The following is a 25,864-nucleotide window of genomic DNA, read 5'->3' as shown; positions in this document are numbered from 1 at the left end:
GCCTCTAGGAGAAGCCCTTTTACTATACTGAGCAGTTCAGTATTTATACTAGTCCAAACACAGGAAGTGACGTATGCACAGGAAGTGATGTATGCACAGAGTTCACAGTTCACAGGAAGTGATGTGCACATAACTTCCTCCGGAAGTTATTTATTATTATTACAAGTGTCTTGTGCTTTTCTTAAAGATTTGCAATGTCCTTCCACTCACCCACTATTTCTTCAAGGGCAAATGTTGCTGCATGCAAAGCGAAATAAGCTCTTCACTTTTTTTTATGCCACGGAGGAAGAGGCCGGCCATTCCGAGGACCCCCAGGCACTTCCAGATCAAAAGTTGTGCCAGGTTCTCACCAATGCTGTCCTGGCATCATACCTGTGTAAGCACCGGCACACAGCTACCACTCATGAGGAATTAGTTAGACAGGGTTGTCATTGGGATAGTCACTGGGCACTAACGAGAATGAGAACCTGGGAGTGGAAGGGAGTTCCTCCATAAAGGGGAGATTTGATAGAGGTGTTCAAAATCGTGACAGAGTAGATAGAGAGAAACTGTTCCCATTGGCGGAAGAGTCGAGAACCAGAGGACACAGATTTAATGTGATTGGCAGAAGAGCCAAAGGCGACATGAGGAAAAACTTTTTTACGCAGCGAGTGGTTATGATCTGGAATGCACTTCCTGAAAGGGTGGTGGAGGCAGACTCAATCGTGGCTTTCAAAAAGGAATTAGATAAGTACTTGAAGGAAACAAATTGCAGGGCTACGGAGAAAGGGCGGGGGGCGGGGAGTGGGACTAGCTGAAGTGCTCTTGCAGAAAGCCGGCACGGGCTCGATGGGCCGAATGGCCTCCTTCGCCACTGTAACCATTCAAGAACAAAATTCACCCTTGGCTGAAGCGCCTGGGGGGTTCCAGATCTCAGAGTGCTCAGTCTTTAAAAGAACAGTGGTTCTGGAGCATGGATCTCACGTGGAGGCTGTGAAGACGTTTTCCACACATATAGTTGAGCTAACGGAGGTGTCCACCACACGTATTGCAGGAAGTTTCTCACAACCTGCAGAATACCCTGGAGACCGTGACAGCCCTGGAAATTACTGCAGCATCAAAATACCAGCAGGAGCTTCTAAGGAGATTGGTGGCTCCTGGAGTGGCAGCTACCAGTGCTTCAATAGATGCTTTGTACAGCACACGTTCACAGGGCCTCCAAGACCTCACCAGGACTATTTGGTCTGTAGCACCTCTGAGTATGTGCCCAGCTCAAGTGGGCTGCAGGGAGTAGGTACCGATGCCAGTGACTCTCCAGAGAGTGGCAGTGAGCTCGCTTGCTTAAAGCCCCCTCCCAATACCTTCACATGAGGGAGCTTTAGACAAGGGTCTGGCACCCCTTACCACTGTAAGCACCAGGTTGTCGGAAGCCGGGAGCAAGTGGAAGCCAAGCGCAGGCAACGGAAGGAGCGCAAGTCAACCCAAGCACCCCACCCACCCGCCCCTTCAACCACCGTCTGCCCCACCTGTGACAGAGACTGTAGGTCCCGCATTGGACTCATCAGTCACCTGAGAACTCATTTTTAATGTGGAAGCAAGTCATCCTCGGTTCCGAGGGACTGCCTAAGAAGGAGAAGAAGCACCAGGTTGTCGGAAGCTGGTCTCTCTGGGACAGCAGATACCCTGAGGTGAAAGTCATCTCAGGTCTGTAAGGCTCCAAGAGAAGAACCATCACAGCCACCTATCGTTTAACCTTATGATACTCAGGGAGCACCTCATAGGAGTAGAAGATTTGGAACTAGAGTAAGCAAGTTAGCTGGAGGGTAGTCATATTGTTAAGAAGAAGTTGTAGAAAGAGAGAATATATTTTATTGCCACTTCTTGTTGAATGTTGTTGTTTCAAATAAAGATAGCTTGATCACATAGTTATGAGTTCATTTCTGTATCTGCTTTCAACTTTTGGCAGTTAGATGATGGCACAGGAAATCTAGACTTCTGTCTTATAGAATCATAGAAAGTTACAGCACAGAAGGAGGCCATTTTGGCCCATCATGTCCGCGCCGGCCAACAAAGAGCTGTCCAGCCTAATCCCACTTCCCAGCTCTTGGTCCGGAGCCCTGCAGGTTACAACATCCCAAGTGCACAGCCAAGTACTTTTTAAATGTGGTTAGGGTTTCTGCCTCTACCACCCTTTCAGGCAGTGAATTCCAGACCCCCACAACCCTCTGGGTGAAGAAATTTCCCCTCAAATCCCCTCTAAACCTTCCACCAATTACTTTAAATCTGTGCCCCCTGGTTTTTGACCCCTCTGCTAAGGGAAATAGGTCCTTTCTATCCACTTTATCTATGCCCCTATGAAGGACTTTGGCAAAATTCTTAGAAAGTGAGGGACTTTGTGAGCGAATGTGATGGGGTAACATAAGAACATAAGAAATAGGAGCAGGAGTAGGCCATTCGGCCCTTCGAGCCTGCTCCGCCATTCAATAAGATCATGGCTGATCTTCTACTTCAACACTTTCCTGCACTATCCCTTAATATCCAAAAATCTATCGATCTCTGTCTTGAATATACTCAATGACTGAGCCTCCACAGCCCTCTGGGGTAGAGAATTCCAAAGATTCACCACCCTCTAAGTGAAGACATTTCTCCTCATCTCAGTCCTAAATGGCCGACCCCTTATTCTGAGACTGTGACCCCTGGTTCTAGACTCCCCAGCCAGGGGAAACATCCTCCCTGCACCTACCCTGTAAGAATTTTGTATGTTTCAATGAGATCACCTCTCATTCTTCTAAACTCTAGAGAATATAGGCCTAGTCTACTCAATCTCTCCTCATAGGACAATTCGCCCATCCCAGGAATCAGTCTGGTGAACCTTCGTTGCACTCCCTCTATGGCCAGTATATCCTTCCTTAGGTAAGGAGACCAAAACTGTACACAATACTCCAGGTGTGGCCTCACCAGGGCCCTATACAATTGCAGTAAGACATTTTTACTCTTTTACTCAAATCCTCTTGTAATAAACGCCATTTGCTTTCCTAATTGCTTGCTGTACCTGCATATTAACTTTCAGTGATTCGTGTACAAGGACACCCAGGTCCCGCTGAACACCAACATTTCCCAATCTCTCACCATTTAAAAAATACTCTGCTTTTCTATTTTTCCTACCAAAGTGGATAAATTCACATTTCTCCACATTATATTCCATTTGCCATGTTCTTGCCCACTCACTTAGCTTGTCTATATCCCCTTGAAGCCTCTTTGCATCCTCCTCACAACTTACATTCTTTCCCTGCTTTGTATTTTCAGCAAACTTGGATATATTACATTTGGTCTCCTCATCCAAATCATTGATATAGATTGTGAATAGCTGATCCTTGCGGTACCCCACTAATTACAGCCTGCCAACCCGAAAAATGACCTGCTGAGTTTTTCCAGCATTTTCTGTTGTTATTTCGGATTTCCAACATCTGCAGTATTTTGCTACCGTTTATTCCTACTCTCTATTTTCTGTCCATTAACCAATCCTCACTCCATTGCTAGTATATTACCCCCAATCCCATGAGCCCTAATTTTGTTTAATAACCTCTTGTGTGGCACCTTATCGAATGCCTTCTGAAAATCCAAATGCACCACATCCACTGGTTCCCCCTTATCTATTCAGCTAGTTACAACCTTAAAAAACTCTAACAGATTCGTCAAACACGATTTCCCTTTCATAAATCCATGTTGACTCTGCCCAATCCTATTATTATTTTCTAAGTGCCCTGTTATCACGTCCTAAATAATAGATTCTAGCATTTTCCCTACTACTGATGTCAGGCTAACTGGTCTGCAGTTCCCCGTTTTCTCTCTCCCTCCTTTCTTAAATAGTGGGGTTACATTTGCTACCTTCCAATCCGTGGGAACCATTCTAGAATCTATGGAATTTTGGAAAATGACAACCAATGCATCCACTATCTCTATAGCCACCTCTTTCAACACCCTAGGATGTAGGCCATCAGGTCCAGGGGATTTATTGGCTTTCAGTCCCATTAATTTCTCTAGTACTATCTTTTTACTAATACTAACATCTTTCAGTTCCTCATTCTCGCTAGACCCTTGGTTCTCCACTATTTCCGGGACGTTTTTTGTGTCTTCTTCCATGAAGACAGACACAAGTATTTGTTTAATTTCTCTGCCATTTCCTTATTCCCCATTATAATTTCTCCTGTCTCAGCCTGTAAGGGACCCACATTTACTTTCGCTAATCTTTTCCTTTTTACATACCTATAGAAGCTTTTACAGTCTGTTTTTATGTCTCTCGCTAGTTTACTCTCATATTCTATTTTCCCTTTCTTGATCAATTTCTTGGTCCTGCTTTGCTGACTTCTAAAATCCTCCCACGTGGTGACATTATTTGGTGGGTCAATCTTTAATTATTGAAAGTTCTGGGCTCTCATTTGTGCTCTCCGTGCTCTAGCAGCTGGCTGTCCTGTTCCACTCCTTCTCCTTCTTGAGCACCTTCCTCATGCTGTGGTGAGACCTTCCTGGTCTGTAGACTCTGGTGAGTGAGTACCTACGTATAGGGAAGAGATACCTTCGGGAACGCCTGACTCTGAGAGCCTTCAACCTAGCCTCTTCTATGTGTTCATCCTCCTCCTCTTCATAACATCAAAATAAAGGTATTCTCACTGGGAAATACATCTTTAGAATGCAAAGCAATACTCTGAGTTGAACGGAATAGCGGTAGCAGCAAAAACCCTGACTGAACCCCAAAAGTACCAAAAGCTCGCTACGCAGGCAAAGGAACAACATCTTTCTGTAGCAGTACACAAAATGGCCTCCTCAACGTGGCATCTGCCTCAGGGTTACCTTGCAGGCTTTGGACGGAAATGAAGGGTGAGTGAGGGGCTAGCCACGCCCACTTGACCCCATTTAAATATGGTAGAATGGGCTTGCAGCGGGCCTTAAAGGAAATTGGCACTCTGTTGGATGAATTGAAGTTTCAGACATATTTTTGCTGAATTTGAGGCGGTATCTTTAAGAATGCATTTTTTCTATTTGCTGCCCCCCACCAACCCCCCCAGCCCCCCACAATCCACTCCAAAACAGGAGATCCAGACCCTGATCTGTATTCAGTGTCCCCCAGCAGGAAAGTGTGCTCATGTAGGCACCAAATGTGGACAGGAATTCCCTGAAGAGATATTTGCCTGCATACGGAGGTAGCAGTATAACTCAGTGCTGCTGGCTTTCACCACTGAGTCATTGAATCAAACAGAACTAAGGCCATTCGGCCCATCATGCCTGTGCTGGCTCTTTGAAAGCTATCCAATTCCTCCGCTATTTCCCTTAGCCTTGCAATTTTTCCCCCTTATTATTTAAAAAAAAATAACATTTCATTGATGATCTCCAATCTGCGGACCTTTTTTGGTTGGGGCAAGGGGGGGGGAGGTGGTTACCATGGCAGCAACGATGTGGTAATACCATAGATACAGTACACCTCACCGTAATTGGTTAATTAACCAACAAACCATAAAGTGTTAATCAGCAAAACACTTGTGTAAGGGCAAAGACCCAATCCCATCAAATTCTCAAGGCCCTGTCCAAGGGCACTGCAGAACTTTTCTATTCAATAAGTAGGAGACTCACCTGCTGTTATTGAGGCCAGTCTGGCATAGTCATACCCCCTCTTGCTAGGCTCATAGGGTGAGCTATCATCCACTTCCTCACCTGCAAACCAAAGTATTAACAACATTATGTTCACGTCTGCCTTTTTCAGTCAATTTATCTTTTGCGTTAAATGGAATGAAATGCCATGACTGAAAGGGGGAAGTTAGAAGTCATTTTCTTTCAATGCTTTACCACAGGTGGCATTTGAGGCGGGGGTTTTACGGCCAACCTCCGCCAGAGTTATGGCGGCAGAGGGGGAGAGCTCAGAGGATGATCACCCCGCTGTCCAATGGAGAGACAATGCCGGGCAGTGCAGCCATGATTCTCCACTGAGCTGCATGGGAAGCCCCACTGGTGACGGGAAGTCTCAGGAAATTCCGCCCCATCACATCATTTTAAAATTCTCATTCTTGTTTTCAAATCCCTCCATGGCCTCACCCCTCCCTATCTCTGTAACCTCCTCCAGCCCCGCAACCCTCCGAGATATCTGCGCTCCTCTAATTCTGACCTCTTGAGCATCCCCAGTCTCAATCATTCCACCATTGGCGCCATCATTCAGCTGGCAAGGCTCTAAGCTCTGGAATTCCCACCCTAAACCTCTCCACCTCTCTTTCCTCCTTTAAGATGCTCCTTAAAACCTACCTCTTTGACCAAGCTTTTGGTCATCTGCCCTAATATCTCCTTACATGGCTCGGTGTCAAATTTTGTTTGATAGCGCTCCTGTGCAGCGCCTTGGGACGTTTAACTATGTTAAAGGCACTATATAAATACAAGTTGTTGCTGTTGTATCATTTAAAAGGGAATTGGGTAAGTATTTGAAAAGGAGGAATATAAAAGGATATGAGGAAGGACAAGGAAATCGGACTAGAGTGGACAGCTACAGCAGAGACTGTTGAGGGGTTTTGATGGAGTAGATAGGGAGAAACTGTTTCCACTGGCGCAGGACTCAGATTTAAGATAATTGACAAAAGAACCAGGGGTTGATGAGAATAGTTTTCACACAGCGAGTTGCTGTGATCGTGGAAGCAAATTCAATACAGGTAGACTATCCTTTATCTGAACTTCCGAAAACCGAAACCCTCTAAAAACCGAAGGTTTTTTCGTTCAGCATAAGTCGTGCGCACGACATGACCAGAGTGGCACACGACTTACGCTGAGCAGGGCAGAGGGTCACTGAGTTCCCTCCTGGGTAGGAGATTGCAGGCCAAGCCGGGCAGTGTGAAGGAGGTATACCGGGAGAGTGAACCCAACAATACAGCGGCCCGTCCGATAGCTGCAGCGGCCTGTCCGATATTCTTTTCTCCCCCCCTGACCCCCGACCCCCCACCGATCCCCACCCTTTCGGATAAGGGATAGTGGAGCAGCCTTTATCCGCACTTCCGAAAACAGAAAACCTCTGAAAACCGAAAGTGGTGGCTTACGGGGTGCTGCCCTATAATACCTTCTGAAATCCGAAATTTTCCGAAAACCGAAACACGGCTGGTCCCAAGGTTTTCGGATAAAGGATAGTCTACCTGTAGTAACTTTCAAAAGGGAATGGGATAAATATTTGAAAAGGAAAAAATGACAGGGCTATGGGGAAAGAAGAGGGGGGGAGCGGGACTAATTGAATAGCTCTTTCAACAAGCCGGCACAGGCACGATGGGCCAAATGCTGCTGCATGATTCTACAAGCTCCAGTTAATAAGTTAGCGTGATGGGCTGCACTGTACTTTCTGTGATTCTACGGGTGGCAATAGGGTCGGGGTAAGGAGAATTAGACTCAGCATCTCAGGAGCAAATAATTTGCCTGGGTCCCCATTCTCCACAGCTACAGTGCAAGTGTCCACATGTGAGGACACGATGGGGATCAGCTAGGACACCCTGTTGCCACTCGCTGTCTAGAAATGGCCACTTGGGCGATGGAACCATACGATTAGCAAGGGTCACACTTTGTGGTGACAGAGTACCAACGAGCACCAAAGCAACTGTGACATTAAATAGCAAGGCCTGGGTTCCTGCCCACCTACTGAGGTGCCAATCTCAGCTCGACACCTCTGATTATCTGGCTGTTAGTGCCTTTTGTATCATCTCTCAGCAGTCAGCAGTTTCACGAGAGGACAGGAGAACGTTGGGAAAACGACTGAAAGATCTAGAGGCTTGGCTTTTCAGTTCCTGATGGTAACTCAAACTGATGGTGATATTCTTTTCAACTGCCTACAGCCAAGAGCGTCTGAGGACAATACTTGTGACAAGTTGGCAAGCAGTGCTCACGGCCCCTGCAATTTCTCCACTCTCCTCCCACATCAAAATAGCTGGTACTCACCTCAGAAAGATGAAAGGCTGAGCAAAACCCTGTCAGAATCTGATCGCAGGCCACCGCTCAAAACATAAGAACGTAAGAAACAGGAGCAGGAGTAGGCCATACGGCCCCTCGAGCCCGATCCTCCATTCAGTAAGATCATGCCTGAAACGACGGAGCTATCTGGCGCTGCGTGTCACCTTCAACGATTTATTTTTTAATTAAAACAAATTGTCTGCGTGACTGTCAGGTGGTGTAAGATGTTCGGGGGGGGGTGGTGAGGTGGGGGGCAGTGGGATTGTTTGTAGTGTCTGGAGTCGGAACTAGGACAGTCCTAGTTACACCAATCATTAATCATGGAGAGAAACAGCCCTTAGCATCTGAAAACCACCCAGTGTCACAGCTCCTAATGGCAACTAATTAGTCAGCCAGCCTAGTTAGACGTTGGTGGCCCTGTGTCTAAGCAACAGGAGCAGACCACCTGGGCCTCAGGGCTCCCGAGTGCCTCCCGACAAACTCCAACAGCATTTCAAAGACATTTGCAGATGAAGCCTCTGCTCCTTAAGTTACTTTCTTTAAAAACTTTAGAAACCTAGGTAGCATGGCCAACATCAACAGCATGATATGTTCCAAAAGAACGATGAGAAATGTGTTGCATCCCCTCGAGTACCGTTCATCCTTTGTGCTGTATATATTGTGGGTTTTTTTTCGCTGGGATGAGGAGTGATAGCTTCCTTCAGGGCCCTTTTTTTCCCCTTCCTTTGACAAGCTTAACAGATGTTTCCTGCTGGTTTTCATCAGAACCGCCCCCCTCCCCCCCACCCATCATCTACTCCAGTAAATGTTGCTTAATGAAAGCAATTCTTTCATGGGGTCACTCAATGGCTGCCAAGGGGATTCAATCTTCGCTAATGCGTTTTTACTCAACGTGGACATTCAATTTAAAGAATGATATCATCCCCACTGTGATATTAAAATTAATAAGCTCCAGTTGTGGAGCTGAATCAAAGTAGGCCCAATTTATGCAGTCACTCTGAAGGGGAAGGAAGGAAAGACCAGGTGAAGGAGTTTTGTTTTCTGAAATACTTCCCCCAACATATATTGAAAAAACATGTTGCTGTAAACTTACTTTTTTGGCCTTTTTATTAATAAAACGCAGCAGCCCGTGTGTATAAATATATTCAAGAAGGAGTTGGATATATTCCTTAAGGCTAAAGGGATCAAGGGGTATGGGGAGAAAGCAAGGACCGTGTACTGAATTTGGATGATCAGCCATGATCGCATTGAATGACGGAGCAGGCTCGAGGGGCCGAATGGCCTACTCCTGCTCCTATCTTCTATGTTTCTATATGTATGCTTGGAGGTACGAAGCAACATACCCTACAAGACGAATGGCTGCAGTTCGACTGTCTATGTGCGCAATGAACACTTGTGTCACGGGCAGCAAGGGGAGATCACGGAGAGAGTGAAGACAGCCGAGATCACTGACTGTACAGCAGAGCAATGGCGCTGCCTGAATTGACCATAATGAGTGCAAGAGTTATCAGCATCCCCATAGATAGCCACTGTTAGCACAGTAATGAAATCCAAACTGAACACTTCACAGTGCATGTTATAACAATAAATAACTGGTTTCCTGAGCTGTCATTCTGGTAAGGTCCATAAACCACTCAACATCCACCAGGTTGGATTTCGATAGCCCGAACATTGGATGGAGGGGGGTGGGGACTGATGGCGTTAAGGAAGCCCTAGGAAAGAATGAGTTGGAGTCGGAGATTGCGTGAGGAAACATTATTTTATCACAGTGAGGATATAGGAGAGCATGTCATACAGCACAGAAGGAGGCCATTCAGCCCATCGTGCCTGTGCCGGCTCTTTGAAAGAGCGATCCAATTAGTTCCACTCCCCCTGCTCTTTCCCCATAGCCCTGTAATTTCTTCCTTTCCAAGTATTTATTCAATTCCCTTTTGAAAGATACTATTGAATCTGTTTCCACTGCCCTTTCAGGCGGCGCATTCCAGATCATCATAACTCGCTGAGTAAAGAAAAAACTCATCTCCTCGCTGGTTCTTTTGCCAATCATCTTAAAATGTACGATGGCATATTTGGAGCTCAAAAGGAAGAAGAGCGTTGAGCTCACAGGCAGACTAACCAATGTGGTATTGATAAAAATAGAGGCAAAAAGGCTGTGGTGGAGAGAGAGAGAGAGAGAGATTGGAGCTAGACGTAGCACAACAACTACTACTATAGCGCCTTTAATGTAGTAAAATGTCCCAAGGTGCTTCTTCTTCTCCTTCTTCTTCTTAGGCAGTCCCTCGGAACCGAGGATGACTTGCTTCCACATTAAAAATGAGTTCGCAGGTGACTGATGAGTCCAATGCATGACCTACAGTCTCTGTCACAGGTGGGGCAGATGGTGGTTGAAGGGGGCGGGTGGGTGGGGTGCTTGTGTTGACGTGCGCTCCTTGCGCTGCCTGCGCTTGGCTTCTGCTTGCTCCCGGCGAAGAGACTCGAGGTGTTCGGCGCCTTCCCGGATGCTTCTCCTCCACTTTGTGCGGTCTTGGGCCAGGGATTCCCAGGTGTCGGTGGGGGTGTTACACTTTTTCAAGGAGGCTTTGAGGGTGTCCTTGAAGCGTTTCCTCTGCCCACCTGGAGCTCTCTTGCTGTGCCGGAGCTGCGAGTAGAGCGCTTGTTTTGGGAGCCTCGTATCGGGCATGCGGACAATGTGACCCGTCCATCGGAGCTGATTGAGCGTGGTCAATGCTTCGATGCTGGGGATGTTGGCCTGAGCGAGAACACTGACGTTGGTGCACCTATCCTGCCAATGGATTTGCAGGATCTTGCGGAGGCAGCGTTGGTGGTACCTCTCCAGTGCTTTGAGGTGCCTGCTGTACATGGTCCATGTCTCTGAGGCATACAGCAGGGTGGGTATCACTGCTGCTCTGTAGACCATGAGCTTAGTGCCAGGTTTGAGGTCCTGGTCTTCAAACATTCTCTTCCTCAGGCGACCGAAGACTGCACTGGCACACTGAAGGCGGTGTTGGACTTCGTCGTCGATGTCTGTCCTTGTTGACAGTAGGCTCCCGAGGTATGGAAAGTGGTCCACGTTGTCCAAGGCCTTGTCGTGGATTTTGATAATCGGGGGGCAGTACTGTGTGGCGGGGGCAGGTTGGTAGAGGACCTTTGTCTTACGGATGTTTCGTACGCTTCGGTGAAGGTGTTGACGATGGTTTGGAGTTCGATCTCCGAGTGAGCACAGACGCTTGCGGAGCAGGCCCGAGGGGCCGTATGGCCTACTCCTGCTCCTACTTCTTATGTAAGCGTCGTCTGCATAGTGTAATTCGACGACAGAGGATGGGACGACCTTGGATCTGGACTGGAGGTGACGGAGGTTGAACAGTTTCCCGTTTGTTCTGTAAATTAGCTCCAATCCAGTGGGGAGATGGAGCATTGCAGCAAGGAAGATCGAGAAGAGCGTTGGTGCGATGACACAACCTTGTTTGACCCCGGTTCGTATGTAAATTGGGTCTGTGGTGGAATCATTGGTCAGGATCACGGCCTACATGTCGTCGTGAAGCAGGCAGAGGATGGTGACAAACTTTTGAGGGCAGCCGAATTTGAGGAGGACACTCCATAATCCCTCACGGAGTGTTATCAAACAAAATTTGACATGAGCCACAGGAGATATTAGGGCAGATACACAAATGCTTGGTCAAAGAGGTAGGTTTTAAGGAGCGTCTTAAAGAAGGAAAGAGAGGTAGAGAGGCAGAGAGATTTAGGGAGGGAATTCTAGATCTTGGGACATAGGAACAGGAGGAGGCTACTTAGCCCCTCGAGTCTGTTCCACCATTCAATGAGATCATGGCTAATCTGCGAACTAACTCCATATACCCACCTTTGGTCCATATCCCTTAATACCATTGGTTAACAAAAATCTATCATATCTCAGATTTAAAATTAACAATTGATCTAGCATCAATTGCCATTTGCAGAAGTGAGTTCCAAACGTCTACCACTCTTTGTGTGTAGAAGTGTTTCCTAATTTCACTCCTGAAAGGTCTGGCTCTAATTTTTAGACTATGCCCTCTAGTCCTAGACTCCCCAACCAGCGGAAATAGTTTCTTCTACCCTATCTGTTCCCCTTAATATCTTGAAAACTTTGATCAGATCACCCCTTAACCTTCTAAATTCTAGGGAATACAACCCTAATTTGTGTAATTCCTCCTTGTAACTTAACCCTTGAAGTCCGGGTATCGTTCTGGTAACCCTACGCTGCACTCCCTCCAAGACCAATATATCCTTCCTAAGGTGTGGTGCCCAGAACTGCTCACAGTACTCCAGGTGTGGTCTAACCAGGGTTTTGTATATCTGCAGCATAACTTCTACCCCTTGTATTTTAGTCCTCTAGATATAAAGGTCAGCATTCAATTAGCCTTTTTGATTATTTTCTGTACCTGTTCATGACATTTTAATGATCTATGTACCTGGACCCCCAAGTCTCATTGGACCTCCACTGTTTTTTGGATTTCACCATTTAGAAAGTACCCTGCTTTATCCTTTTTAGGTCCAAAGTGGATGATCTCACATTTTCCTATTTTGAAATCTATTTGCCACAGTTTTTCCTTAATCTGTCAATATCTCTTAGTAATTTTATGCTTTCATCTACATTGCCTACAGTGCCGCCTATCTTTGTGTCTTCGGCAAATTTGAATATGTGGCTTTCTATCTCATTTTCTAAGTCGTTTATAAATATAGTAAATAGTTGAGGCCCCAACCCAGATCACTGTGGGACTCCATGAGTCACATCCTGCCAATTAGAGTACCTGCCCATTATCCCTACTCTCTGTCTCCTGCCGCTCAGCCAATTTCCTAACCAGGTCAATAATTTGCCTTCAATTCCATGGGCTTCTACCTTAGTTACCAACCTCTTATGAGGGACTTTATCAAATGCCTTCTGGAAATCCATATAAATAACATCCATAGACATTCCCCTGTCCACTACTTTAGTCAGTTCTTCAAAAAATTCAACCAGGTTTGTCAGGCATGATCTACCTTTCACAAATCCATACTGGCTCTCTCCAAACATTGGAAAATTTTCAAGGTGTTCAGTCACCCTCTTAATTATAGACTCTAGTAATTTCCCAACAACATATATTAGGCTAACTGATCTATAATTCCCTGGTTTCCCTCATTCACCATTCTTAAATAGCAGAGTGACATGCGCAATTTTCCAAACTAAAGGAATGGTTCCTGAATCGAGAGAAGTTTGGAAGATTGCAATGTGCTCACCGACTATCTTTAAAACCCTGGGATGGAAACCATCTGGTCCCGGGGATTTGTCACTCTTTAGTGCCATTATTTTCTTCATTACTGTTATTTTGTTGAGTCCCTGTCCCTGATTCAATAATAGTTTCCTTGGGATTTCCGGCATGCTATCCTCTTCCTCTACTGTAAATACTGACGCAAAGTAATTATTCAACATGTCCGCCATTTCCTTATTATTGGGCCGGATATTCCGATCCCTACGGGTGTGTACGGGCTGTGTACACACCCGTAGGGACATCGGAAATGCCGGTTTCAGGCATGCGAAGCGCATGTGCTGAAAACCGGCATTTCCGATCTGTCAAGAATGGTCTTGACAGATCGGACGCCCGCCCTGGAGAAGGGCCTCTGTGGGTGGAGAGTTCCGCTTTCTGGAGAACCTCCGCCCGCAGAAAACCCTTAGAAATCTTACGCTTTTACCAGCATAAGATTTGAAAAAAGTAAAAAAATAAAATGTTTCACTCATTTATCATTTAAAAATACTTTAAAAAAAGGTACGTTTATTTTTAGCCCCGTAAAAAACTTTAATTATTTTTTTCAAAAAATTAAATTTTTGTTTAAAATATTTAATTTATTATAATTTCAACTAATTTTAAAAATTTGATTAAAAAAATTTATTTAATGTTTTACAGTGTTTTTGGGGTGATCTCCATTCATATATTTGACAGTTCTATCTGTCAAGTGTATGAAGGGAGATTCCCTTCTTTGATTGGCTCCCCATGGCTTGCGAACTGCCTGCGCCCCTGGGATACCTGGGCCCTGCGCACTTGGAGTTGGAGAGGCCCAGCATCGGAACTATATGCACCTCGGGAGCCCTCAGGTAAGTCCGTAGATTTTTTCCAGATCAGAGGCCTCCGCACGCAGGAAGCCTCTGATCGGAAAATACGGCCCATTATTGACAATATCACCGTTATGAGTTTTCAAGGGGCCAACATTTCTCCTGACCGCCCTCTTTTTCCTAATATAATTGTAACATTTTTTGTGTTGATTTTGATATCCCTTGCAAGTTTCTTTTCATATGCCCTTTTTGTAGCTCTTATATCTGTTTTGTGATCCTTTGCTGTTCTTTGTATCTTTCCCATTCACCAAGATCTGTGCTATTTTTTGCATTTTTTGTATGTCCTTTCCTTTAGTTTTATGCTGTCCATTACCGCTTTAGTTATCCATGGCTGGTTTTTTCTTGGCAAGTAGGGCTCTTGCCCCTTAGGTGTATAAACTGTCTCTGTATCACATTCCTTTTTGAACACCTCCCAGTGATTTTCTGTCATTTTACCCATTAACAGATTTGTCCAGTTTACTGTGGACAGTCTCTGCCTCCTCACATTGAAGTCGGTCTTACCCAAATCTACAATCGTAGCAGCTGTTTCACGTTTCTCCCTTTCAAACACTGCGTTGAGCTCGATCATGTTCTGATCGCTATTAGATAAATGTTCGCGCACCGTTAGGCTGTTAACTAAATCTGACTCATTACTCATTACTAAATCTAATATGGCTTGCTCCCTTGTTGGTTCTAGGACATATTGTTGCAGAAAACTATCCCCGACATGCTCAAGAAATTCACTAGCTTTCTGACAGGTGCTAGTTTGCTTAACCCATTCTATATGAAAGTTAAAATTCCCCATTAAAACCACTCTGCCTTTACTACATGCTTGTCTAATCTCTGCATTTACACAACCTAGCCGCTACCAGGGGGCCTATAGGCAACTCATAAGAACATAAGAATTAGGAGCAGGAGTCGGCCATACGGCCCCTTTAGCCTGCTCCACCTTTCAATAAGATCATGGCTGATCATCGACCTCAACTCCACTTTCCTGCCCGATCCCCATATCCCTTGATTCCCCTAGAGTCCAAAAATCTATCGCTCTCAGCCTTCAATATGCTCAACGACTCAGCATCCACAGCACTCTGGGGCAGAGAATTCCAAAGATTCCAGCCCTCTGAGTGAAGAAATTTCTCCTCATCTCAGTCTTAAATGGCCGACCCCTTATCCTGAGACTATGCCCCCTAGTTCTTGACACTCCAGCCAGAGGAAACAACCTCTCAGCATCTACCCTGTCAATCCCCCTCAGAATCTTATGGGGGAGAAATTCCCCTAGAGGGCCATTTGGGGCACTAAGTCAAAAAAAGTCAAAAGCGCCAGGTGCTAACCTTTTCAAACATTTGAGAAATTCCCATTTTCTGCTCCAAGTGGGAAGTGGAGCACTAAATCAAGCGCTCCGCTTGCCTCTTGGGTGCTGTGCTCAACAACGGGACGGGTGGCCATGCATGGCACTGCCGCATTTCAAGGGCTATTCCCTCAATTAAAGCTGTGGAAGCTACATCATTAAATAAATTTAAAACAGAAATAGACAGTTTCTTAGAGGTAAAGGGAATTAAGGGTTACGGGGAGCGGGCAGGAAATTGGACATGAGTCTAGGTTCGGAACGGTCATGGCCCTGTGGGTAACGGAGCGGGCCCAGGGGCCGTGTAGCCTGGTTCTGCTCCTACTTCTTGTGTTCTAATTATGTGTTAGATTTCAGGAGATGGTTTTATTCCTGTTCCTAGCTGGGGTGGAGATCATCTTTTACAGAAGGTAAGTACTGTAGAAAATACAGGGACAGAGTGATCTCCTGGACGAGTTTCGATCGCCTAATTGGGTCGGAGAGGAATTTCCCAGATTTTTTCTCCCAAATTGGCCATTGGGTTTTTTATCTGGTTTTTCGCCTCTCCCAGGAGATCACATGGGTTTGGGTGGGATGTAGAGTGATAGAAGATTTGAGGTTAGGATCAGATCAGCCATGATCTTATTGAATGGTGGAGCAGGCTCGAGGGGCCGATTGGCCTACTCCTGCTCCTATTTCTTATGTTCTTATGTTCTCTGCATTTGTTTTGGCATCACTCAAGCTGAGTGCCGGGCTGAGCAATCATGGCACTCAGCCCGCGTCTGGTGCTTAGAATTTTTTTTAAAAAATCGTCATTTTTTTTTGGCCAGCCGCTTCCACCTCCTCCCGGCTATTGATTTTTCCTGTGAACCCCACCACCACCCCCCGCCCCCGCCACCCCCCCACTCCCACCCCATCCCCTGGCAGGCATAGACTGTCATGCATTTCGAAGATTCTAAAGGATTCTTGTTCCCCCTATTCCATCACTTCACTTCAATTGTCCTTTAAATGTCCCCTACACTCCGGTCCCACTGCTATGCTATTCCCCTGCACCCATCCTAAATCTGGGCTTGGAGCTGTGAGTAGTTATAATAATAAGCTGACCCTACAAATATTGCACGGTACACCACATTACCACTCTGGCTAGATTTGCACCAGTTCAGGGCTGAATTAAGCCAGTAGAAAAAAATCAGCCCTCTGTATCTTCAGGTTAATCAACCGTGGAGAGCATCACAGCAACTGACTCAGGAAGAACAACCACCCCATCATGGTTTCCTGGGATCTGAAAAGATTGTCTTTTCATTGCTTGGCATGGGATTGTGGCTGGAACATGCTGATTGTTGGTCTGCTGGTGTACGCTTATAGTTAAAACAGCCTTTAAAAAAAATCATTTCCGGGATATGGGCGGCGCTGGCAAGGCTGGCATTTATTGCCCATCCCTAGTTCCCCAGCACAACATAAGCAATTAATAAAGCATATGGGATTGTGGGCTTTATAAATAGAGGCATGGGGCTGGATTTTCATTGGGCCGTGGAGTCGGGATTGGAGGCGTGTGGGGGTTTAAAATCCCGAAATCGGGGGGCACGACCCCATCCCGCCCCCAACCCACCTCCATACAAGTTTCAAAGGAGGCGGGTACCCGCCCCGCACTGGGACCCGCCTCCCCGAGGCGGGAAGGGGATTAGTGCCAATTAACTGCCTGTAAACAGGTAGTTAACAGGCAGTTTTTAGCCTAATCCCTATTTTTATTGTTGAAATGTGGGATTCCCGACGGTTCCAAACCACGCCAGGTCAGCGAGGCGGGCCGTCGGGATGAAGGGCTTGGAGGGGTCGAGATGTCCGGTGTTCAGGTGAGTGATGGGTGCATGAGTGCAGAGGTAAGTGTGTTTGGTCTGTGTAAAGTGTTTAAAGAAGTTCTACTAACCTTTACTTACCTTTACAGCCTTCCTTCCTTCAGGTCTCGGGAGTCCCTCATCTCACTGGCACAGAAAGTAGAATGGCCGCTAGCTGACAAAATCTGCAGCCTCTGCTTTCTGTTCCGGGGAGATCTCTAAATCATCCTGAGAGGAAGGAATTAACCTGGAGTACAGATTGTCAGTATTTGACAGCTTCAAACAGCTGTTGAACGCTGATATTTCATCTGTCAAAAGGTCTTGACAGATGAAATATCAATCTGTGACGTCACCTGTTGCCGGGTGACCCTTAATTGGCCTGCTGAGCCCGCTGGGTGAGCTCAACAAGGTCAATCAAGTCAAAATCGCGTGGGTTGGCTAGAACTCGATGGAGGCGGGACTACAACCCCGAAAGTTGTAGTCCCGTCTCCTACCCGACTTCTCAATGAAAATCCAGCCCATAGAATACAAAAGCCAGGAAGTTATGCTAAACCTATATAAAACACTGGTTCGACCCCAGCTGGAGTATTGTGTCCAATTCTGGGCACCACTCTTTAGGAAGGATGAAGGCTTTGGAGAGGACACAGAAGAGATTTACTAGAATGGTTCCAGGGATGAGAGATTACAGTTACGTGGATAGACTGGAGAAGCTGGGGTTGTTCTCCTTGGAGCAGAGAAGGCTAAGAGGAGATTTTATAGAGGTGTTCAAAATCATGATGGATTTAGATAGAGTGAATAAAGAGAAACTGTTTCCAAAGGCTGAAGGGTCGATAACCAAAGGGCACAGGTTTAAGGTGATTGGCAAAAGAACCAGAGGCGACATGAGGGAAAACTGTTTTACACAACGAGTGGTTAGTGAATAGGGCCGCCAACTCTGCATGGCCGTCTTCCTGGAGGTTGCCCAACACATCCATCCTCATGCCATACCCTCATCCCACAGCCGATTGGATGATTCTTTACTGTCAGTCCTCGAGGGATCTGTGTTGGGGCCTCAACTATTCACAGTATTTATTAACGACATAGATGATGGGATAGAATGCCACGTATCCAAATTTGCCGATGACACAAAGATAGGCGCATTGTAGGCAGTGTAGATGAAATTAAAATTACAAATGGATATTGACAAATTAAGTGACTGGGCAAAACTGAGGCAAATGGATTTCAATGCAGGCAAATTTGAGGACATCCACTTTGGACCTAAAAGGGATACAACAGGATACTTTCTAAATGGCGAAAAGCTAAAAACAGTGGATGTCCAAAGAGACTTGTGGGTCCAGGTACATAGATCATTAAAATGTCCTGAACAGATACAGAAATTATTCAAAAAGGCTAATGGAATGCTGACCTTTATATCTAGAGGACTCGAATACAAGGGGGTAGAAGTTATGCTGCAGCTATACAAAACCCTGGTTAGACCACACCTGGAGCACTGTGAGCAGTTCTGGGCACCACACCTTAGGAAGGATATATTGGCCTTGGAGGGAGTGCAGCGTAGGTTTACCAGAATGATACCCGGACTTCAAGGGTTAAGTTACAAGGAGAGATTACACAAATTAGGGTTGTATTCCCTAGAATTTAGAAGGTTAAGGGGTGATCTGATTAAAATTTTCAAGATATTAAGGGGAACAGATAGGGTAGATAGAGAGAAACTATTTTCGCTGGTTGCGGAGTCTTGGACTAGAGGGCATAGTCTAAAAATTAGAGCCAGACATTTCAGGGGTGAAATTAGGAAACACTTCTACACACAAAGGGTGGTAGAAGTTTGGAACTCTCTTCTGCAAACGGCGATTGATGCTAGATCAATTGTTAATTTTAAATCGGAGATTGATAGCTTTTTGTTTACCAAAGGTATTAAGGGATATGGGCCAAAGGCAGGTATATGGAGTTAGGTCGCAGATCAGCCATGATCTCATTGAATGGTGGAATAGGCTCGAGGGGCTCAATGGCCCCCTCCTGTTCCTATGTTCCTATGTTCCTATAAGTCAAACAGCCCTTTTTTCTATTGCCAATATTCTCTTAACTTAGAAACAAAAAAATGTTCAAAGAAAATGAAAAACCCCACTAATGCCCTAATGATTTTTCTCTTTGGTTGCTTGCAGCAGTGTCCTGGAGACTAATCTTCATTTCTGGAGACTCCTGGCCAATCCTGGAGTGTTGGCAACCCGAACCACATCTCAGTCCAGAGGACAGCCTAAGAGCTTGCTCCAAGCCTTTGTCTGTGAGGGCTTCATTTGCAGTAAGGAGCTGTGTCAGGATCTTGCCCTTTTAACTCCTTCCTATCACGAAGGCCCTGGGCTCACGCTTACCACCTCCCTCTGAAGGCACGATTGAGCATGAAAACTCACTGTTATGTCCGAATAAACACTTCAACTGGTGTCGTAATAACCAGCTGCTTTTATTTCCAGACCCTCTAGACCTGGGGTTCTGAAATTGTGGTATGCGTACCCCCAACCCCATTGAATTTTTCTAATGGGCCACTCAGATGAATCTTTAAAACCCTAGGGAGTTTGTTATGTAAATTAGTTAATTTACTTCAAGATGTACCAATGAGAACACAGGTACACAGAGAGGATGACGTATAGAGCCCTTACCTCCAATCACCGTACACTAAGTTGTATATGTGTATTATAATTTGTACATTTTGAACAGTGTTTGGGCATTAAAGGGGTTAAAATATTAAACCTCTGTGCTGGTAGGGGTACACGGGCAGCTGGTAGATCTGGAAGAGGGTACGCAATAAATAAAGTTTGGGAACCTCTGCTCGAGACCATTCCGTCAATGGGTAACAAAGCGATACAAGAGAAGACCTTGGAGTGCGATTGCTACAATGTGCTTACTCCCATCAGGACGCCATCTAGTGTTCAGTTAACAATATACATGTACCATACATGTCACTCACCATGTGGGGTGAAATGGGTGGCAAACCATGGGTAAAGGGTGTCGGTGAACTGGTGAGATGCATCACCATGTGTGTGTACCAACTTTGAGGACAGTATTTTCCATTTTGTGTATCCAGTGTCATCCCTCCCAGGTCAAATTAGATGCAGAATTAAACTTCCCATACCCTACCCCAAGAACATGGCCCAACCCCAACTCAGAACAGCAGTCGTGCTCTAATGTGACATTTTTCTCTTCTCCACATCAGCTATGCTGTGCTCTCCCAAATAAAAATACTAATTTCATGTCAAATAGTGTTGAGTCAGTCCCAATTTTATGCTGTGTATTGGTTACATAGAAATGACAACACAGAAACGGGCTGTTTGGCCCAGCCAGTCTGTGTTGGTGTTCATCCTCCACATGAAACATAGAAGATAGGAGCAGGAGTAGGCCATTCGGCCCTTCGAGCCTGCTCCACCATTCAACGAGATCATGGCTGATCATCCAAACCCTAGCACCCGGTCCCTACACCGACAGCCATCCCACCCAAGCCCTATCCCCGTAACCCCGTAACCCCACGTATTTAATCCCCCCTAACACTAAGGGCCAATTTTTATCATGGCCAATCAACCTAACCCGCACATCTTTGGACTGTGGGAGGAAACCGGAGCACCCGGAGGAAACCCACGCAAACACGGGGAGAATGTGCAAACTCCACACAGACAGTTACCCGAGGCCGGATTTGAACCCGGGTCCCTGGCGCTGTGAGGCAACAGTGCTAACCACTATGCCACCGTGAGAACTAGTCCCAACCCCCATGTGCCCGCCCTATTCCCGTATCCCTTTATCCACCTTACCTTCAACTAGGAACTGCGTTAAGACTGGCCAAGATCATTTCAGAGATCACTTTTACAGGCAATGGACGGAGAAGACTTTCATCCCATTACTGTGGGATGGATTTGAATCCAGGCTCAGTGGTGTAGGGAGGGCCAATACAGAACCCACTGCAACAGTCAGTGTTCGCTCCTTTTTAAGGGTGTCCAGCCCATCTTGGTTGGACTGCTCACGGTACGTGTGAGCGCTGGAAGTTTAGAGCCTGGGCCAGGATCCTCTCTTCTTGCGGAATCCCAATGGATCTCCGCTGGGACGGGAGATCCGCTCGTCGCAATAATGCACAGCTGATCCCGCCCACTTTTCCCAGATCAAGCTGTTTTGCATAATTGAGTTGGGGTGCCCTGCCACCTCTGGGGAACCCTTCCCGAAGGCAGGGGGATGTGGGTGGGGGGGGGGGGCGGAGTTTGGCGAAGCGAATCACAGTGCCATGCCTCGGAGTAATTTACACCTCATTATAATGTGCCTGCCCATATTCGGGCAGACATATTACACAGCGGTAAGTAATGGAGGAGCACAGGGAACCAGTAGAGTGGCATAACTTGATGTGGAAAGTGCAGATTGCAGTTGGCGAGCCTGCTTGAACTCCGATTGACATGCAAAGAAAGAACAGAGGCCTAGAAATTCGTCCTGGGTGGTGGCACAAAATGGGAGGTATTGGATCGGCCACCCGTTATACGCAGCACCTGATATCCAGACTACAACGGAAGTGAACATCAGGCACTGAGTATATAAGAGCAGCTGATCCGATACCGCCCCGTTTTGTGCCACCGCCCGTGTCGAACTTCTAGCCCAGAGTGTCTATTGACACCACTGTGTCAGCCAATGAGTTGGAGGTGGGCGGGACTTAGGGAAGGACTCACAGCAAACAGTCTATTTTACAGCAAAGTCTATTTACTCAGCAAACAGTCTACAGAGTCTATTTAAGAAGAGTCTCTATGAACTACAGCAAACAGAACTCATGACCGAAACTACAGCAACCTCTCCGGATAAAAGCAGGGTGATTTCTCCAGTTAAATGCAGTGAATGGAGGATAGTTACATAATACACATGATGTACAGAAACTCAATCCCAGTCACTTACAGCAGTGCGGTCTGCAGGCTTGATTGATGGGGGAAATTACCCGATCATCTCCATTCTGGCCGGGACATGTGGTGTCACTATATGCAGCCAAGAAAGAAAGGTTGGAAAAACTGACCTTGTGTCATGCTCTGATGCAGGCTCCAGTAGATCCCGAGGCAGTTTTTCTCCTTCTTCATGCCTCGCTTGCACTTGCAGTCATGCAGTGGGCTGGACAGAAGTGACATCACCGCGCTCATGCACTGGTTCTTGGCTCCGGGTCCGAGCGGAGCGGCGTTGCTGCCTGCCATGCATTGGCGGAATGTCCTGTACTTGGGGCTACATTTGGGGTCGCTGATGCAGGTCTCGCTCGCCTGCAAGCAGTCATTGTGGGCCCCTTCCACATTCGACAGTCCATCTGCCAAGGGAGGGAAGGAACAATAAGCCCACGTTTAGTCGACTGACACAACTGTAATTACTAATCGAATTTTAGAAAGATTTTCCATAGGATTACATGGGATATACGGCACAGAAACAGGCCGTTCGGCCCAACCAGTCCATGCCGGGGTTTATGCTCCACTCGAGCCTCCTCCCATCTTTCCTCATCTAAATCTATCAGCGTAACCCTCTATTCCCTTCTCCCTCATATGCTTGTCCAGTCTCCCCTTAAATGCAACCAGACTTTTCGCTTCAACCACTCCCTGTGGTAGCGAGTTCCACATTCTCACCGCTCTCTGGGTAAAGAAGTTTCTTCTGAATTCCCTATTGGATTTCTTGGTGACTATCTTATATTGATGACCTCTAGTTTTGCTCTTCCCCACAAGTGAAAACATTCTCTCTGTATCCACTCTATCAAAACCTTTCATAATTTTAAAGACCTCTATTAGGTCACCCCTCAGCCTTCTTTTTTTCAAGAGAAAAGAGACCCAGCCTGTTCATCCTTTCCTGATATGTATACCCTCGCATTTCTGGTATCATCCTTGTAAATCTTCTCTGCTTCCTCTCCAGTGCCTCTATATCCTTTTTATAATATGGTGACCAGAACTGTACGCAGTGCTCCAAGTGTGGTCTAACCAAGGTTCGATACAGGTTTAGCATAACTTCCCTACTCTTCAATTCTATCCCTCTAGAAATAAATCCTAGTGCTTGGTTTGCTTTTTTTTATGGCCTTGCTAACCTGTGTCGCAACTTTTAGTGATTTGTGTATTTGTACTCCGAGATCCCTTTGTTCCTCTGCCCCACCCAGACTCGCACCCTCCAAGTGATAAGTGACCTCCCTATTCTTCATACCAAAATTTAATACCTCACATTTATCTGTGTTGAACTTAATTTGCCAATTATATTCCCATTCTGCAAGTTTATTAATGTCCTCCTCTAATTTGTTACAGTCCTCCTCAGTATTGACTATCCCTCCATAGAACCTAGCATAAAAAATGCCTTCCATCATTAACATGCTAAACACATGGAGCAGAATGGGTCTAATTTCAGAGAGCCGGCACAGGCACAATGGGCTGAATGGCCTCCTTCTGTGCTGTAAAATTCTACATAGCGATTTTATATCCAGTCTCCATCGATCAATTTGCTTTCCTATATCACCCGTGGCCTAAAAAAGATGACTCAAAGAGGGGGGATGAGGAAAACATTATTTTACACAGTGTGTTGTTATAATCTGGAATGCACTGCTTGAAAGGATGGTGGAAGCAGATTTAATAGTGCCTTTCAAAATGGAATTGCAAATTCAACCGTGAAGAATAATGCAGCTTAGGCTGATCATGTCCTCAATTGACATCCACGCATGTGCACTTTTTAATAGTCATCATGGTGGTCAGATGTGGGCATGCTGGCTGTTAATTTGTTTGCCTCCTAGCTCAGGAACACTGTGCTTCGCACCGTCCTGAGAGGAAGAGCGGTATTTATTGATATTTATTTAGTTGATTAGGAACATAGGAACAGGAGTGGGCCACTCGTGAAGTGGTGCGCCGACAACAACCTGGCCCTTAACACCAAGAAAACAAAGGAAATAATCGTGGACTTCAGGAAGTCCAAAGGCGGAAGTCACACCCCCATCCACATCAATGGGGCGGAGGTGGAAAGGGTGGCCAGCTTTAAGTTCCTCGGAGTCCACATCACGGAAGACCTCTCCTGGTCCCTCAACACCTCCTCTCTGGTGAAGAAGGCCCAGCAGCGCCTATATTTCTTGAGGAGGCTGAAGGGATGTAATCTGTCACCCCTGATCCTCTCTAACTTCTACCGCTGCACTATAGAGAGCATCCTGACAAACTGTATCACGGTATGGTACGGCAGCTGTAGCTCCCATGACCGGAAAGCCCTGCAGCGGGTAGTCAAAACTGCCCAACGCATTACCGGCACCCGGCTACCGACCATAGAACATATATACCAGAAACGCTGTCTACGGAGGTCACGGTCCATCATCAAAGACCCTACCCACCCCAGCCACAGTCTGTTCGCCCTCCTACCATCTGGAAGACGCTACAGATGCATTCGCACCCGTACGACCAGATTTAGGAACAGCTTCTTTCCCAGGGCTGTCATCCTACTGAACTCCACAAATAAACACTAAAGCCTGCACATCTGCCGATGCACTTTATTATGGTCATATTTATGCTAATATATATGTACAAATGTATGTTGAAATGTTTAAGTGTCCTAATCCAAATTGTACACTCTCGGGAGCCGCAAGCCTACATTTCGTTGTACTGCACTTGTGCGCTAACAATGACAATAAAAGTTGATTTGATTTGATTCAGCCCCTCGAGAAACATGGCTGATCTGTACCATTTTTGGAGAGGGTCTGTGTTTCCCTGATGATGCATTCACAGATAAAAATCATTGGGCACGTTGGCCAGTGTTGCTCTCAGGAGGTGGAGGCGGAGATGGGGCGAGGAGGAAGTGGGGTGGGAGTGGGAAGAGGAGGATGAAGAATGACAAGTGTACATGTAAAAGGTGGAACGGAGGGTGCCGAGCAGGATGTGGGGAAACGGCCAAAGAGGTACGAAGACAATGTTTTAGGAGAGAGTTAAAAGATCCCAGGGCACTATTTTGAAGAGTTCTCCCCGGTGTCCTGGCCAATATTTATCCCTCAATCAACATAACAAGAACAGATTACACGGTCATTATCACATTGCTGTTTGTGGGAGCTTGCTGTGCGCAAATTGGCTGCCGCGTTTCCCACATTACAACAGTGACCGCACTTCAAAAGTACTTAATTGGCTGTAAAGCGCTTTGAGACGTCCGGTGGTCGTGAAAGGCGCTATAGAAAAGCAAGTCTTTCTTTCTTTCCCAAAAACAGGGACATGGGGGTCATTTTAACCAAACCCGACTGTCGGGAGACCGACAGGATCGGATCGGCTCCCTACTGAAGTCAGTTGAAGGTAAAAGTGAGCGGGATGTGAAACGGGCAGCCGATATGATCGCGCCAGATTCTCGCCCATAGGGTTAGGTTAAAATTAGAAACATAGAAAAAAAAATAGGAGCAGGAGTCGGCCATTCGTCCCTTCGAGCCTGCTCCACCATTCAATATGATCATGGCTGATCCTCTATCTCAATACCATATTCCCGCTCTCTCCCCATACCCCTTGATGCCTTTTGTGTCTAGAAATCTATCTCTCTCCTTAAATATATTCAGTGACTTGGCCTCCACAGCCTTCTGTGGTAGAGAATTCCACAGGTTCACCACCCTCTGAGTGAAGAAATTTCTCCTCATCTCAGTCCTAAATGTCCTATCCCGTATCCTGCGACTGTAACCCCTCGTTC

General features: G+C 46.2%; 1 protein-coding gene across 1 annotated transcript in view; it reads right to left on the bottom strand.

Moving 5' to 3' along the window:
* gfra4a (GDNF family receptor alpha 4a) overlaps positions 1-25,864 on the bottom strand; it is a 194,300-nt gene that overhangs the window by 61,940 nt on the left and 106,496 nt on the right. Inside the window, exons 2-3 of the mRNA XM_085975585.1 lie at positions 22,230-22,508; positions 5,608-5,688 (exon numbers count right to left, since the gene is read on the bottom strand). Of these exons, the coding sequence (XP_085831711.1) occupies positions 5,608-5,688; positions 22,230-22,508 (360 nt within the window). The remainder of the gene's footprint in view (positions 1-5,607; positions 5,689-22,229; positions 22,509-25,864) is intronic.

This window comes from Somniosus microcephalus, chromosome 2 (genome assembly GCF_052327205.1).
Source record: "Somniosus microcephalus isolate GS21.2 chromosome 2, FLI_Smic_1.0, whole genome shotgun sequence".
Lineage (NCBI taxonomy): Eukaryota > Metazoa > Chordata > Chondrichthyes > Squaliformes > Somniosidae > Somniosus > Somniosus microcephalus.
The sequence above is the reverse complement of the archived record's forward strand: the minus strand, read 5'-3'. Positions and strand labels throughout refer to the sequence as shown.